This window comes from Silurus meridionalis, chromosome 10, assembly GCF_014805685.1.
Source record: "Silurus meridionalis isolate SWU-2019-XX chromosome 10, ASM1480568v1, whole genome shotgun sequence".
Taxonomy (NCBI): domain Eukaryota; kingdom Metazoa; phylum Chordata; class Actinopteri; order Siluriformes; family Siluridae; genus Silurus; species Silurus meridionalis.
Window position 1 is genome coordinate 516,435 of NC_060893.1, and position 13,758 is coordinate 530,192.

Sequence of the window (13,758 nt, forward strand, 5' to 3'; positions counted from 1 at the left end):
GCCACGTCTACAGAAGGCATCAGTATTATAGAGAAGTGCAGTAGATCAGAGCTGCATCACACACAGGATCTCATACAGTCAGAACGAACGTCATCACTAAAGCAAGAAACCCAATGATCACATTTCAACATGTCTCCTTTCACTGTAGCCACAACTGCACCTCCACATACATCATCTCCAGCAGGAGCATCGTTATTCATCTCATCACATCACTCCGGGGTTCCTGCGTTTCTGTACACTGCATTACAGTTTTCCTGGTGATTTGAAATGAAGGTAAATTGTGTGTTTTTTGTGCAAATTCTACAGGAAAGAAAACACAAAAGTATAAACAGTGTAAAATCCTTAACAACTGTTTTGAACTGTTTGAGTGACTTTTTCTAACGACGTCCAGCTTTTCTGGAAAATTCCGTATTGTAAACGTGCTTGTAAGTGAATCCGAGACACTTTTCTCCTCTGTCAGTCGTGCCGAATGAAAAGACAGCCATTAAATCCACACGAATATCTTGAGCTCTGAACAGTGACGCTTGTTAGAGGACCTCAGTGTGGCCAAATCACAATCTGATTGGTTAAAGCGACAGCGTCAAGCAACATGGGTGATGTTTAACTTTAAACAGCCGTTAAGCACAAATCCAGATGAGGTGAAGACACTCACCTGCTCTCTATAGATATATCTAATTCCTCTGCAGTGTCTAATGTCACATCATCAATGTGCTTAACGTAGTGTGGACAGAAAATATGATACATATTAAATCATTTTAATAATATATATATTATATTAAATCATACACAAATATGAGGAAGTACATTTTTGAGTTCAGAAGGAAATCCTGGGGACATTAAAACAATTAGCTTGAAATGACTTTTATATTTGAATCATATTTTATGAATTTTATATACACAGACCCCCCCAACACACACACACACACACACACACACACACACACACACACACACACACACACACACATATATATAATGTATACACACCTTTTTGCTGTTTTTTTACGTTATTTTTGAAAGTCAAGAAAAACAAGCCGAGCCATTTCTATCTTTAAACAGTTGTATATTTGGACATTAATATACCATCATCTATTACACCTTCATGCACTGCAAAATGATGTTTTTTTTTCTTTCTTTTTTTTTTTATTCTCATTGATCACAAACATAATATATATATATATAGACTCAAGCCTAAATAAAATATTGCTTCTCTAGTGGCTGATTTGGCACAGGATGTGTACAATGGAGTTAATCATGAGACCTCAAACGCTGCACTGAGATAGTTGACTTAAAGCTACATTTAAAAATAATAATAATAAATTGAACCTGGTTAGTTGAATCCTTTCTCTTTCTCTCGCTTGCAGGTGAGGAATATTTAGCAGAATCTGGGGATGGGTTTTTATCGTGGTTGCATTTATCTGAACGTCTTCTGCTGAACAAAAGAAATTGTTATTGCCGAACTCCTTACGGTCGTAACAATATTTAGTCTTGTTTTTTTTCTTTCTTTTTTTTTTTTTTTACAAATCCGAATGCATAAAAAAAACAGCATGAACACTTCCAACGAGGGATGCTTGGAATGGATTTGCAGTGCAAAGTGCAGGCAAACAGAGGGCACAGGAAGAACGTGAAAACTTCAATACTTCAGCGAGAATGTGGGTTTTTTTCCTGCACTCTGGCAAACAAATGGTTAAAGGTCTTTTCCATCATACATACAGGTGTGTTCTATTGCTTTTTACTGAGCATCAAAATAGAAAACCACACAACACCGAATAATAATAATAATAATAATAATAATAATAATAATAATTTGTAGGTATTCGAATGTGGCTGCACTTTTCCGAACACAACCGAACAAATGATGTTCAGATCAGCCGCCCTGTTTAAACTGCTACAAATGAAGAGAGATTTAACCTGGATAAAAGGACCTGGGAATTAAAGCAGACACAGGCAGAGTTTCAGTCTTTCGTTCAACATTTCTGCTCCACGGCTCTGTCTGTGTAACTGCTTTTAAAAAGATGATGATTTTTTCCTGAATAACAAAGACCTCTTGCCCCCTTTTTTTCTGAAGTCTTTACAGTTGGGTCACAGAGACAGTAGTCACCATGCAGGCGGGACCAGGAGAGCAGAACTCGGACCGAGTTAGGTCCTCCGCAGCGGGTGCCACATGGAAACCGGTTTGCGCAGCGTCGCCAGCATCTGGTTCCAGTGAGTGATACCCATGCCACTTGCCTCTGGCCCGATGATCACATGACCTACGTTTTCACCACGCCCATCTTCTGTGTTTTCAGCCACCGTGACTCGGAGAGAGAGGTCCTGTAGGGATAATGCAGGCAAACAGTTGGGAAAAATTATAGATATACGTTTACATTACAAACATTACAAAAATCATTTCATTCCTTTGATCAGAAATAAATGTTACAATTTTACATTTTCAAAAAGCAGATCAATTATTTATATATCCAAATAACTGCAGAGCATCTGAACAAACGATTCATATTTGTATTAACATTAATAAAATCGGGTTGCGTTACCTGAAGCACAACAGCAGGCACTGAGAAGATCATGGCCTCATTGAAGATGGGGTTTGTATCATCTCTCTTAATGGAGGTTTTCTTCTTGCTGATCTTCCTGCCGTCTTGGAGGAGGTACACTTTCACAAAGGGATCTGTTCAATTACGCGTCAGGTTAGAAGCGGCGTACAGGAAGCATGTCAGTAAAATGAGGATGAATAATAATACCACGCTGACCTGCAGTGGTTTTGCCGTTAGTCCAGACCAGGTTCTTGGCTTTTGCCACCACCACCGTGAGGCGCTCTGCTGTGGGTAGGTAACTGAGTGAAAGCAGGATTTCTCCCACAGCATCCACAGCCTGCAGAAAAACAATACACTCCAAAAATCACAACTCGCAACATGCGAGATACAAAAGCGCTATACAAATACAGTCGACTTGTGAGATGATCTGAAACACCAGAGTTGGATTTCAACATGACGTTCGATTTGAAAAAGATAAATCACTAAATATCTAATATCTTAACGGCTAAAGAGATAATTTTCTGGAGTTGTTGTTATGAAATCAAATGTGGATTCCATGTGGATTTGAAGGCTATCTGAATGACTCCTGCTACAAAGCTCAGATTTCATCTAATGAAGTATGATATTGATTAGTGTTCAGGGGTCTCCCATGTGTCAACACCTTATTGATGTCCTGGAGGTACAGCCAAGCATTAAAAGGCCTCATGGACAGGTCCAGATCTGAGAGTTTGAGTTCAGCCTGCCCCGCGCTGATGTTCCTCTCATCCAAGTCTACTCCAAACGCTGAGAAACGCAGGCTATACTCATCCACGGCTGCTGCTTCCAGTGGAATGGAGAAACGTTCATCAAACAACACGGTGAAGGCATTGCTCTGAATCTGCAGGAGAGAACACAGGGTTTAGCTGTGAGCAAGCTGCTACATAAAATAGAAAACTGTCTAAATTTGACTTCACCAAAAGTATTTCCTGCTCAAATTTGTATGTAGGTAAAAAAAAGGCATTTATCACAACACTGCAGAATTGCTTCATTTCCATATTTTCATTATACCTTAAACAGCATAAAAGCTCATTTTTATCATGTCATGTTATCTGCATCAAGGATCGGCTCTGAGCCCTTTTCTGTTTGCAGTGGTGATGGACAGGTTGATGGACGAGATCAGACAGGAGTTTCTGTGGACTATGATGTTTGCGGATGATATTGTGATTTGTGGTGAGAGTAGGGAGCAGGTGGAGAAGATCCTGGAGAGGTGGAGGTACTCGCTGGAGAAAAGGAGAATGAAAGTCAGTAGGAGTAAGACAGAGTACATGTGTGTGAATGAGAGGGAGGGCAGTGGAGGGGTGCGGTTCAGGAAGAAGAGGTGGTGAAGGTGGAGGAGTTCAGGTACCTGGGGTCAACAGTGCAGAGTAATGGAGAGTGTGTTAGAGAAGTGAAGAAAAGAGTGCAGGCAGGGTGGAGTGAGTAGAGAAGAGTGATCTCAGGAGTGATTTGTGATAGAAGAGTATCTGTGAGAGTGAAAGGGAAAGTTTATAGGACTGTGGTGAGACCTGAGATGTTGTATGGATTAGAGACAGTGGCATTGAGTAAAAGACAGGAGGTGGAGCTGGAGGTAGCAGAGCTGAAGATGTTGAGATGTTCGTTGGGAGTGACGACGATGGACAGGATTAGAAATGAGTTTATTAGAGGGACAGTGCATGTAGGACATTTTGAAGACAAGGTGAGGGAGGTGAGATTGAGATGGTTTGGACATGTGCAGAGGAGGAACATGGGGTATATCAGTAGGAGAATGCTGAGGATGGAGACACCAGGAAGAAGGAAAAGAGGAAGACCAAGGAGGAGGTTTATGGATGTGGTGAGGGAAGACATGCAGGTAGTTGGTGTGAAGGCAGATGTAGAGGACAGAGAGGTATGGAGACGGATGATCCGCTGTGGCGCCCCCTAATGGGAGAAGCTGAAAGAAGATGATGTTATGTTAAAATACAATCTTTGGATGCAGCATTAAATTTATCTTCACTTGGACTATGAGACCCAAACCTGTTCCAGCATGAAAATGCCCATGTGTACAAAAACAGCTCCATGAAGATATGTTTTACATGAGTTGGAATGGAAGATCTCCAGCTATACAGCTCTGACCTCAAACTTATGGAACACCTTTGGGATAAATGTAAACACTGACTGCACCTCAGGCCTCCTCACCTTCTCACCTACATCAGTACCTGACTTTACTAATGCTCTTCTGCCACTCTCTCCAGAAGAGTGGCAGGTTTTATAACAGCAAATGCGGAATCAAACTTTTGCCCATACAGTAATTTCTCGACTTTTTTTTATTAAAATAAAAATGTCAAGCATTTCCATTAGCATCCAATTTATCTTTTATGAAAATAAAGGAACTGAAATGAACTTACATGAAAATCTTCTTTTTGTAGGCAATGATGTCATACTTTTTCTCTGAACTGTATCTGCATTAATCTTGTATTGTAATATATTATTAGTCAAATGCAACTACTGATTTCCTTCTTACTGATTTTTAATTGATCAATAAACCAAACATAATATTATTCATCTTATTTATTATTTCAGGCTTTAGATTTTCAGGTCATTTGACTTCTTTCAAAGAAATAAAAGTTTAAATGAAATTATTAGGGAAATGGATAAAAATATGCTTAACACTCTTTATTTTTGGATCATTGTAATCTCGGAATAAAAAATATAATTGAAAAAAAATAAATAAATAAATTCATTATGTTTAAGAATTTTCCATGTGCTAAAGGAAGAGCTCCAGGATGATGTTAATAAAAACACCTTTACACAGTGAGTATTTCCAAACCACAAGTATTTAGTCGGAGCTAAACGGAGTGCATGTGTTTTGTCTGCAGTGGGAAAAGCATCAACGCTGCGCTCAGCTACTTTCGAACGACATCGCTGCTGAGAAAAGCTGAAGTCAGAGACCGATCTCCAATAAGAGGCACTTCTGTAACTCTAACGAGCTGCTCAGCTGATATCACTGCCGTCAGGACTCTTTAAATGTGATTAAAAGCTCTGAGGGGGAAAGTGTTTGGAAATACAGGCGGTGATTGAAGACGTCCGTAATGCTGAACCTGAGAAGCAGGTGAATTAGTACTGTTTAAGCAAATCATGTAGGATGTAGTGCAAAAACTAATTTTGGGAGAAAGAGAACAATTTATGTGAGATGACCAGAGGTGGACAGAGGAGACCAAAAACTTTCCAGACCTGCCTGATTCATCCTGATGTCCTACTAAGTCTTCTTCATTCAGAGGCAAATCAGTGCAGAAGATGGTTGATTGCAGTTGAATGTTAAACCATGAAGATGAATCTGAGCTGCAATTGGCCATAAAGAGCCATTTTAGTTGTCACATGTACTTTACAGCAGAGTTAAATTCTTCCCTCGCATATCCCAGCGATGTTAGGAAGCTGGGGTCAGCCATGATACAACATCCCTGGAGCACAGAGGGTTAAGGGCCTTGCTCAAGGGCCCCAAGAGTGGCAGCTTGGAGATACATGTGCTTGTACACCTAACCTTCTGATCAGTAACCCATAGTGTTGTAGCTCCGAACTGCTAGCCTCCGTTCAGACTTCTCTAACACACTGACACATTCTTAACCATATTTATGTGCAAGGAAGAAGAAGAAGAAGAAAATAGGAGAAGAACAACACAACAGCCCTTTTGCTTCAGAACCCTGCTGAGCCCTGATGTCTGCACTATTTCTCTTTTCGTCTTTCTTTCTTTCCTTCTCTGACATTGCTGGCTTCCAGAGAGAGAGAGAGAGAACGTTTAGACTGAATTATAATCCTAATCATTTGGCTCTAATATAATGCTACTGATGCTCTTTAAGAACCCACACATGAGACATGAATGACTGATGATCTGAGCGTGTCTGCAGATTTTGGAGGATTTACGATGGTTGTGTGTATCACAGGTTAAATACATTTGGAGCTCATTGCGTTCACAGCAGGAGGAAATGCAGTGCCTCCAGAACCATGATAATATCCGGGATCTGTATGGATTAAGGCATGAATGATTTATCCATACCGGGGTTTCACAAGAACATTTACACTTTCATACATTTTTCTGAGCAGGTAAAAGAACCTAAATGGTAAAACTGCACAAACGACTTTCCTCACCTGTGTGACGCCCACGTTGATCTCGTCAGGTAGGAGCGTGACAGTGACGTAGCAACCAGGGAAATTCTCCTCCTCCTTCTCCAGCAGGTCTTTGGCCTGATGCAGGGTGACATGTAATAGCGAGGCACGTGCCTCAAGCTCCAGCGTCACCTCCAGCTGACCCACGGTGACATCATGGCCGAACGTTTGGGCGATGGATGAGATGGAGCACAGCGAGTCGACCGAGGCGGAGCGTTTCATCTCGAGGTCCCGGCTCATCAGCTCCAGAGGGCCGAGTTCGCGGAAGCCGTCAGGCGTGTCGGCCAGCTGCAGGCTGGGCTTTCGGCTCGCCGTAGACGCTCTTCTGTGATTCGAAGCTGCGACGCACTAACAAAGTAGATCGCAGGTTTTTTATAAACAAGAGAAAGATTCATGGCAGGTTTTTACAGGCGGAATTATTGAGCACATGAAATAAATGAAGCCTGTTACCTTCTGCCTGACTTCAGAGTACGAGGTGCCATATTTCTCCTGCAGGTAACGGTAATTGAAGTTGGGATACGGCGAGGGAGCGGGGAAAGAGCCAGACCTCCAGAGCTTCCACAGATTTACTCCAACTATACCAAGCAGAACCAGAAAGCCCAACAGGTACACACCGACCTCCCAGACTGGAGGGTCACGGATGACTGAAACCCCCACACATACATATCCTCTATTAGACACTCAATAAATCACTAAACACATGAATACCTCTCGGGTTCTTTTTCTCTTACCGCTGACATGGTAGTCAGAGATGTCCCGGCTATGTGAGGAGGACATGGTCCCACTGCCTGGAGAGAGAATGAACAACAGGTTAGAGACTTAATCTTTCTGTGGGATTAAGAAAGAATACCATTTAAATGCCCAGTTTAGACTTCGAGAAGGAAAAATGGAACCAAGTGACAAGTGTATGAATAAAATTTCTACAACCCCAATTTAAGAAAAGTTGGGACACTGTGTACAATGTAAATAAAACCAGAATGTAATGATTTTAAAATCTCATAAACCCATATTTTATTTACAACAGAACATAAAAATCAACGAATGTTTAAACTGGGGAAATGTACGATTTTGAAGAAAGTAATTTAAAATTTTATGGCTGCAGCGCGTCTTAAATAAGTTGGGACGGGGCAACAAAGGTCTGGAAATATTAAGTGTTATTAACAGTTGGAGAAACATTCGGGTCAGAAAGACGATTAGTATAAATAGTGTATCTTAGAGAGGCTCTCAGAAGTAAAGATTTTCCATGTCATCCACAAAAGCTCTACCATGCAAAGAAGAAGGCATGTGTGACCGTGATCCAGAAACGCCTTCACCCTCTCAGGGCCAAAGCTGATTTAAAATGTACTACAGCAAAGTGCATGAACACCAGGTCCTCCAGACTAAAGAGGAGAGGGATCATCCCACATGTTATCAGCACTCAAAAAGTCACATCCCTAATGGTTATAGGAGTGCATTAGCACCTGTGGAACGGGCAGCATTCACATTTCCAGGCTTCATTAATGCTGAACGCTATATAGAGGTTTTAGAGCAACAAATGCTTCCATTTAGAAAACGTCTGTTTTAGAGAAGGCCTTGCATATTACAATAGACAATGGACATTTGGTGCAACCCAGATGAGGATGGGTTCCCTCTTGAGTCTGGTTCCTCTCAAGGTTTCTTCCTTATGCCATCTCAGGGAGTTTTTCCTTGCCACAGTTGCTCATCAGGGACAAACTTACTTACAAAGAACATATTTACATTTAATCACCACATTATCTGTGTAAAGCTGCTTTGAGACAATGTTCATAGTTCAAAGCGCAATACAAATAAAAATGAATTAAATTGAATTGAATAGCATGACTTCATAGTAAAAGAGTCCGGGTGCTGAACTGGGCTGCCTGCAGTCTAGACCTTTCACCATCTAAAAAAACATTCGTTACATCATGAACCAAAAAACACAATAAAGGAAACCCAAAACTGTTGAGCAACTAGAATGCTGCATCAGACACATATGGGACAACATTCCTCTCCCAAAACTTCAGCAACTGCTCTCCTCAGTTACCAGATGTATACAGACAGAAGACGTGATGCTACACATGGCCCCGTCCCAAATTGTTTTAAACGTGATGCAGCCAAATTCAAATTGACCTTATTTTTTGCCTCAAAATGGTATTTATTCCCAATTTGAACATTTGATATGTTTATTGTGTGTTTTACTGTGAATATATTAGGAATTTATTAAATTTGCAAATCATTGCATTTTGTCTTTATTTACATTTTACACAGTACAAATGATGGTGGTATTAACAGCCGAAACCTTTACAATGTACTGTATAGTGTAATATTTACAAATATGTATGGGGATAAAATGTGTGTGTCAGTGTGTGTGTGTGTGTGTGTGTGTGTGTACAAACAAAAGTTGCTTGGGGGAAAAAATCCCAGGTAGATTGAGATCGAGAGGGAGAGAGAAGCTGGAACATTTCATCATATTACATCTAGATTTCTCTTGGTTTTCACTTTGTTACTAGTTTGACATCTATATAACCAATAGAGCGCTGACAAATCACACTGTTTATTTGACAAGCGTGTCCTTTAGCTGCCAGAAATGTCCAGCAAACCCATATTTCTTCCTTCGCCTTCACTATTCTCTAAATGAAAAAAGAAAAACTGAGAAACTCAATAATCTGACTCATTTTCTCGTTGATATTTACATGCACAAGGTCAAATAAAGGTCACAAAAATAAGTATTATAATGATAAAACCTTTATGATTCACACTGTAAAGGCATTTTTCTCCAACGCTGCTTCCGGAGAAGCACATAATCATTTTACAGTCTTTTCACAGACACAAAGAGGAAAAAAGAAAAAGAAAAAAAAAGCGGTGTTTTGGCAACTTGAGCTCAGTTAGTGACTGAACCCACAGTCTCTCTGTACTGCTGATGTGTTTACACAAATGAGTTTCAAGTTACTGGAGATAATGGGCTGCGAGAGGTCACTATTTGTTCAGCGTGTTTAGATGGTCCACAAATCCCAGGTGCCTTGTCGTGGTTAAAATCCAAACCAAATGTGGGACAGCAGAGATCGTACAATTGGTGCACGAGCTCCAGGGAATATTCACCACTTAATGCAATATAGTGATTGTATTTATTTAAAAAAAATTGAACTGCTCTAAAGTGTATTTATATCTCATAGAAATTTATTAGCATGACAATAAAACTTTCATTTCTCTTATATGTATATAGAGAGAGGAATATAGAGGATTTAAAAGATATGAAAGATCTAGAGCAGTCTGCAACACATATTTGATATTTTTATGCAAATATAAAAGAAGTACACGGATTGTAACTATAACTGTAACTATATATGTAACTGGAATTGGTTGAAATTGTTATTTTGGATGGTCAGGGTTTCTTGTGTTGCTGAATATCAGGGTTTTTTATCCAGACATCACTGATTAAATGAGATCGAGTTCTAGGGAGAAACGTGTGAGAAGAGAAACTGCTGCTGCAGCACAGAGACAGCAACTTAGACTTCTGTCTGTTCATCTCTGTCTCTTTCTATCTATCTATTTATCTATCACTATTTAGGTTCTATCACAGGTATACTAGCCAATCATGAATATTCATGAGCTGATGTATGCAGAAGAGGGCAGAAAGTGTTTTTACCTCTGAGTGTGTTACTCTGTAATCCAGCACGATATGTTTTACTGTATTATCACAAGCAACAGCTGTCTAACAGTCGTTTAGTTTAGAGTTTAATGAGCTTAAAAGAAACCCAGGAAACAAAGAAAATGATATTCTCTCTTTAACATCCACCTCAAGACAGTGGACACAAACCATTAACCAAAGTTTCTACAGTAAGACAAAAAGATTTCTGCTTTTAGAACATTCCATTTTACCTTTAATCCCCTTTCGCTGTTATAAACACCTCCACTCTTCTGGACAGATGTTCCACTAGATTTTAGAGTGATTTGTGCTCAGTCACTTACATTATTAAAGGTTTTTAGGATGAGAATCCGTGGGGTTTTTACTACATTACACCAGAATTGTTACTTTAGTTTTAATCTATTTGGTGTCTACTTGTTCTTCTCATTGTGCTGTTTTCAGCCCATCAACCTGTTTCTTGCTCTCTCACACCACAGACTAGTGTCTGAAGCTCACAATGAGCAGGCAGAAGGCAGTGAGAAGTCTGGGGTTAATGTGGATGAGACAGAGGGAGTCAGTGATGAGAACATGACTGAGAACTGAGACATTCCTGATCATCATCATCATCATCATCATCATCATCTTTTCTTTGCTTGTGTTCTATATGATGGATCTTCAGTCTGGATACATTCATTTGGTATAATATAAATAATAATTCTACTACTATTACTAATAATAATGTAATGGTTATAGCCAAATTTTGGGAGTCATACCTGAAGACCATCCAACTGAAAATCTGAAAAACAATCTTGATTATAAAAGAAGGCCAGATTGAACGCTTTTGCTGGAACACTGAGCTGCAGTTGGAATATTATAAAACACAAAAACTGCTGTGAATAGATTGCAGGTGACGTCTGTGAAGAGAGCTGTGTGCGTCTCTGTGAAACTGTGAAAATGTTCTTGCGTTTTTCCTCCTGTGTGAATCTGAGACAGGAGGAGGGCTGTGAAAATGTCTGCATGTGAAGAGTGCAAGGAGAGAAAGCATATAAAAGCTTGTGGTAATGAACTCAGGAGCAGAATCACTATGATCATATGTCAAAATAATCAGATTAGAATGTCAGCTGTGCACCAGGACCAATAAAATATCAAATACAGCAGTCCACATTCTGAAACGCTGCACCATAATCTGGATTCTTGAAGCTCTAGTAAGAACGTTTCTGCTGAAAACCCATATTTTTTGCTTTTTCAGAAACTGATTAATATCATACAGTTGTGTGCTGGACAATTATTTTGTGAAAGTGATAAACGGATCATCATGATGCACAATTATTTTATCCTGAATATTTACTGAAAAACATATAATTTATACATTAAAAGGTCAGGATGTAGTAACACTCCCACTGACAGACACATGCAGACGCTTTTCACAGCCATTCAGAAGACCTTCTGTTTGATTTTTCTTGCAGAAATGCTTCTAGTTCTGAAATGCACTATACTGAGAAATGTTTGTGAACACCTGAACATAAGACTGGTTTTGATCTTCAAACATCCCATTTCACATTTAGTCCCCATTTTCTGTCACAACAACCTCCACTCTTCTGGGAAGATGTTGCATTAGATTTAGGAGGAGCTTGTGGAGATTTGTGCTCATTCCAAGATATTTCTCTCTCTCTCTTTGTGCACAAGGGCATTGTCCTGCTGGAAGGGCTGTGGGTCTCCAACTTTGTGTAACACTTTGGGGAAGAACCATAAATGGCTGAAAAATTCAGGTGTCCAAATACTTTGGTCAGCTACTGTTGGAGATGTTGAAAAATCTTCAGCTTGTGCATTTTGAGGAAATTGATTTTTAACACAAAAAGCGGACTCTATATTCAACAGTTTATACAAAAAACAAAGAAACTTCAATAAGCTAGGTAACTTTCCTGAGCTAGTTTTAAGCTAGTCGCTAGCTGCATGCTCTACTGCTAATCTGTAGCAATGATGATGATGTTCACACGGGTAATAGAGGCGTGGTGGCAGTGAAGTAGTCATCAATTTAGCAATATATCGTTGATATACGGTGAATGGTTTAGGATTTAAATAATTCAATTACAGCTGCTTGTGAAAAAAATAAGCTATTTAAAACCTGTATATCTGCAACAGGATTACAGAATAAAGGCACGGATTCTAAACCAAAACACATGAAGTGACATGAATTCAGATCAACTTCATTATACAGTAATACTGATTTAATATAGAACTAAAACTCATTATGCATATTTACTCTCTATACTGTATCATTCCTATAATCTAACACGATATATAATAGAATAAAGACCCAAACATTGTTTTATTGAATAACTGTATTTCTACAATGCTCATGAAATGATTGAATAATGAACATTAATGTTGTTGTTGTTGATTAAAGATACAGTTCTGTTCTAGAACTATAGCACTGTCATGGGAATCCATCTCGAAATTTCTGAATCCGTATACAATCTAAGCCACAATACATGTCCGGAAGTCTATTTTCACCCAGTGTGGGTGTGTGAAGATCATAAGAATGGAGATGAAACCAAACACAGATGCAATCTGACTCATCCGTGCAAAGAGTGCCAGGGAGAAGTTACTTCCTGGGGGGGAGCAGATTTCCCCAGTATAATGGTGTTATTCGTATTTTAGGTTGAATCTGATCATATAAGAGATGTTAACATTTTTCTGTTTTGTTTCACTTCCCAAATGTACTTTTCAGTGTTGGTTTAAAGGTTACGGCTCTGGGTTACTGATCAGAGGATCGGGTTACTGGATTCTCTGGGTTCTCTGGATTACTATTTCATATGATGGGTGAAGACCTTCCTCTTCCTGAAACACCTGAACCAGCCCTTATTTTCCCTGTTTATGTCTTTATGTAATAAAAAAACAAAAACAAAGAAAAAAACAGATTTAGGCTGATGGTATGTGAAGTTTGCAATCTAGTGAACCATCGCTGATGTATTCATTAATGGACAGATCAATGTGGTCTTGTACGTTGTTTTGGATATGGGCGTCTGCTAAAATCCGTAAATGTAAATATAAATGTAAGCAGCAGCAATGACAAGCTGCCACTGACGGGCTCTTGACAACAACAAAAAAACATCTTTACAAAATAAATAAATAAATAAATAAACCTTCAAATTTCACTTGCACTTTTGTTTTGGCCATGTCAGCATTTTTGTTCCGTTTCCCAAATCTTTCAGCATGGTCGTGGGCTGCTCCATGAAATTGACCCATTATCCACAATATTAATTTGTTTGGAGAGCATCTGAAACAGGATTACTCAGATCCCCCTGAGTCACTTTACATTATATGCTATATAATGTAGGACATACGGAACATAAAATGGTCTTGTACTTTATTCTGGCATCTTGGAATTTGTGCAGAAAAGAACAAGATTTCAAATGAAGCCTCGTTAATGTGAACTAGATCACA

The 13,758-nt window shown here is 39.3% G+C and overlaps 1 protein-coding gene across 1 annotated transcript in view; it reads right to left on the reverse strand.

Annotated features, from left to right (window-relative positions):
* Positions 1–1,046: 1,046 nt before the first annotated feature.
* Positions 1,047–13,758, reverse strand: part of syt12 (synaptotagmin XII) — a 17,087-nt gene continuing 4,375 nt past the window's right edge. Inside the window, exons 3-9 of the mRNA XM_046858706.1 lie at positions 7,421–7,477; positions 7,140–7,333; positions 6,672–7,037; positions 3,193–3,408; positions 2,748–2,868; positions 2,532–2,665; positions 1,047–2,313 (exon numbers count right to left, since the gene is read on the reverse strand). Coding sequence (XP_046714662.1) covers positions 2,140–2,313; positions 2,532–2,665; positions 2,748–2,868; positions 3,193–3,408; positions 6,672–7,037; positions 7,140–7,333; positions 7,421–7,466 — 1,251 coding nt within the window. The 5' untranslated portion in view covers positions 7,467–7,477 and the 3' untranslated portion in view covers positions 1,047–2,139. The remainder of the gene's footprint in view (positions 2,314–2,531; positions 2,666–2,747; positions 2,869–3,192; positions 3,409–6,671; positions 7,038–7,139; positions 7,334–7,420; positions 7,478–13,758) is intronic.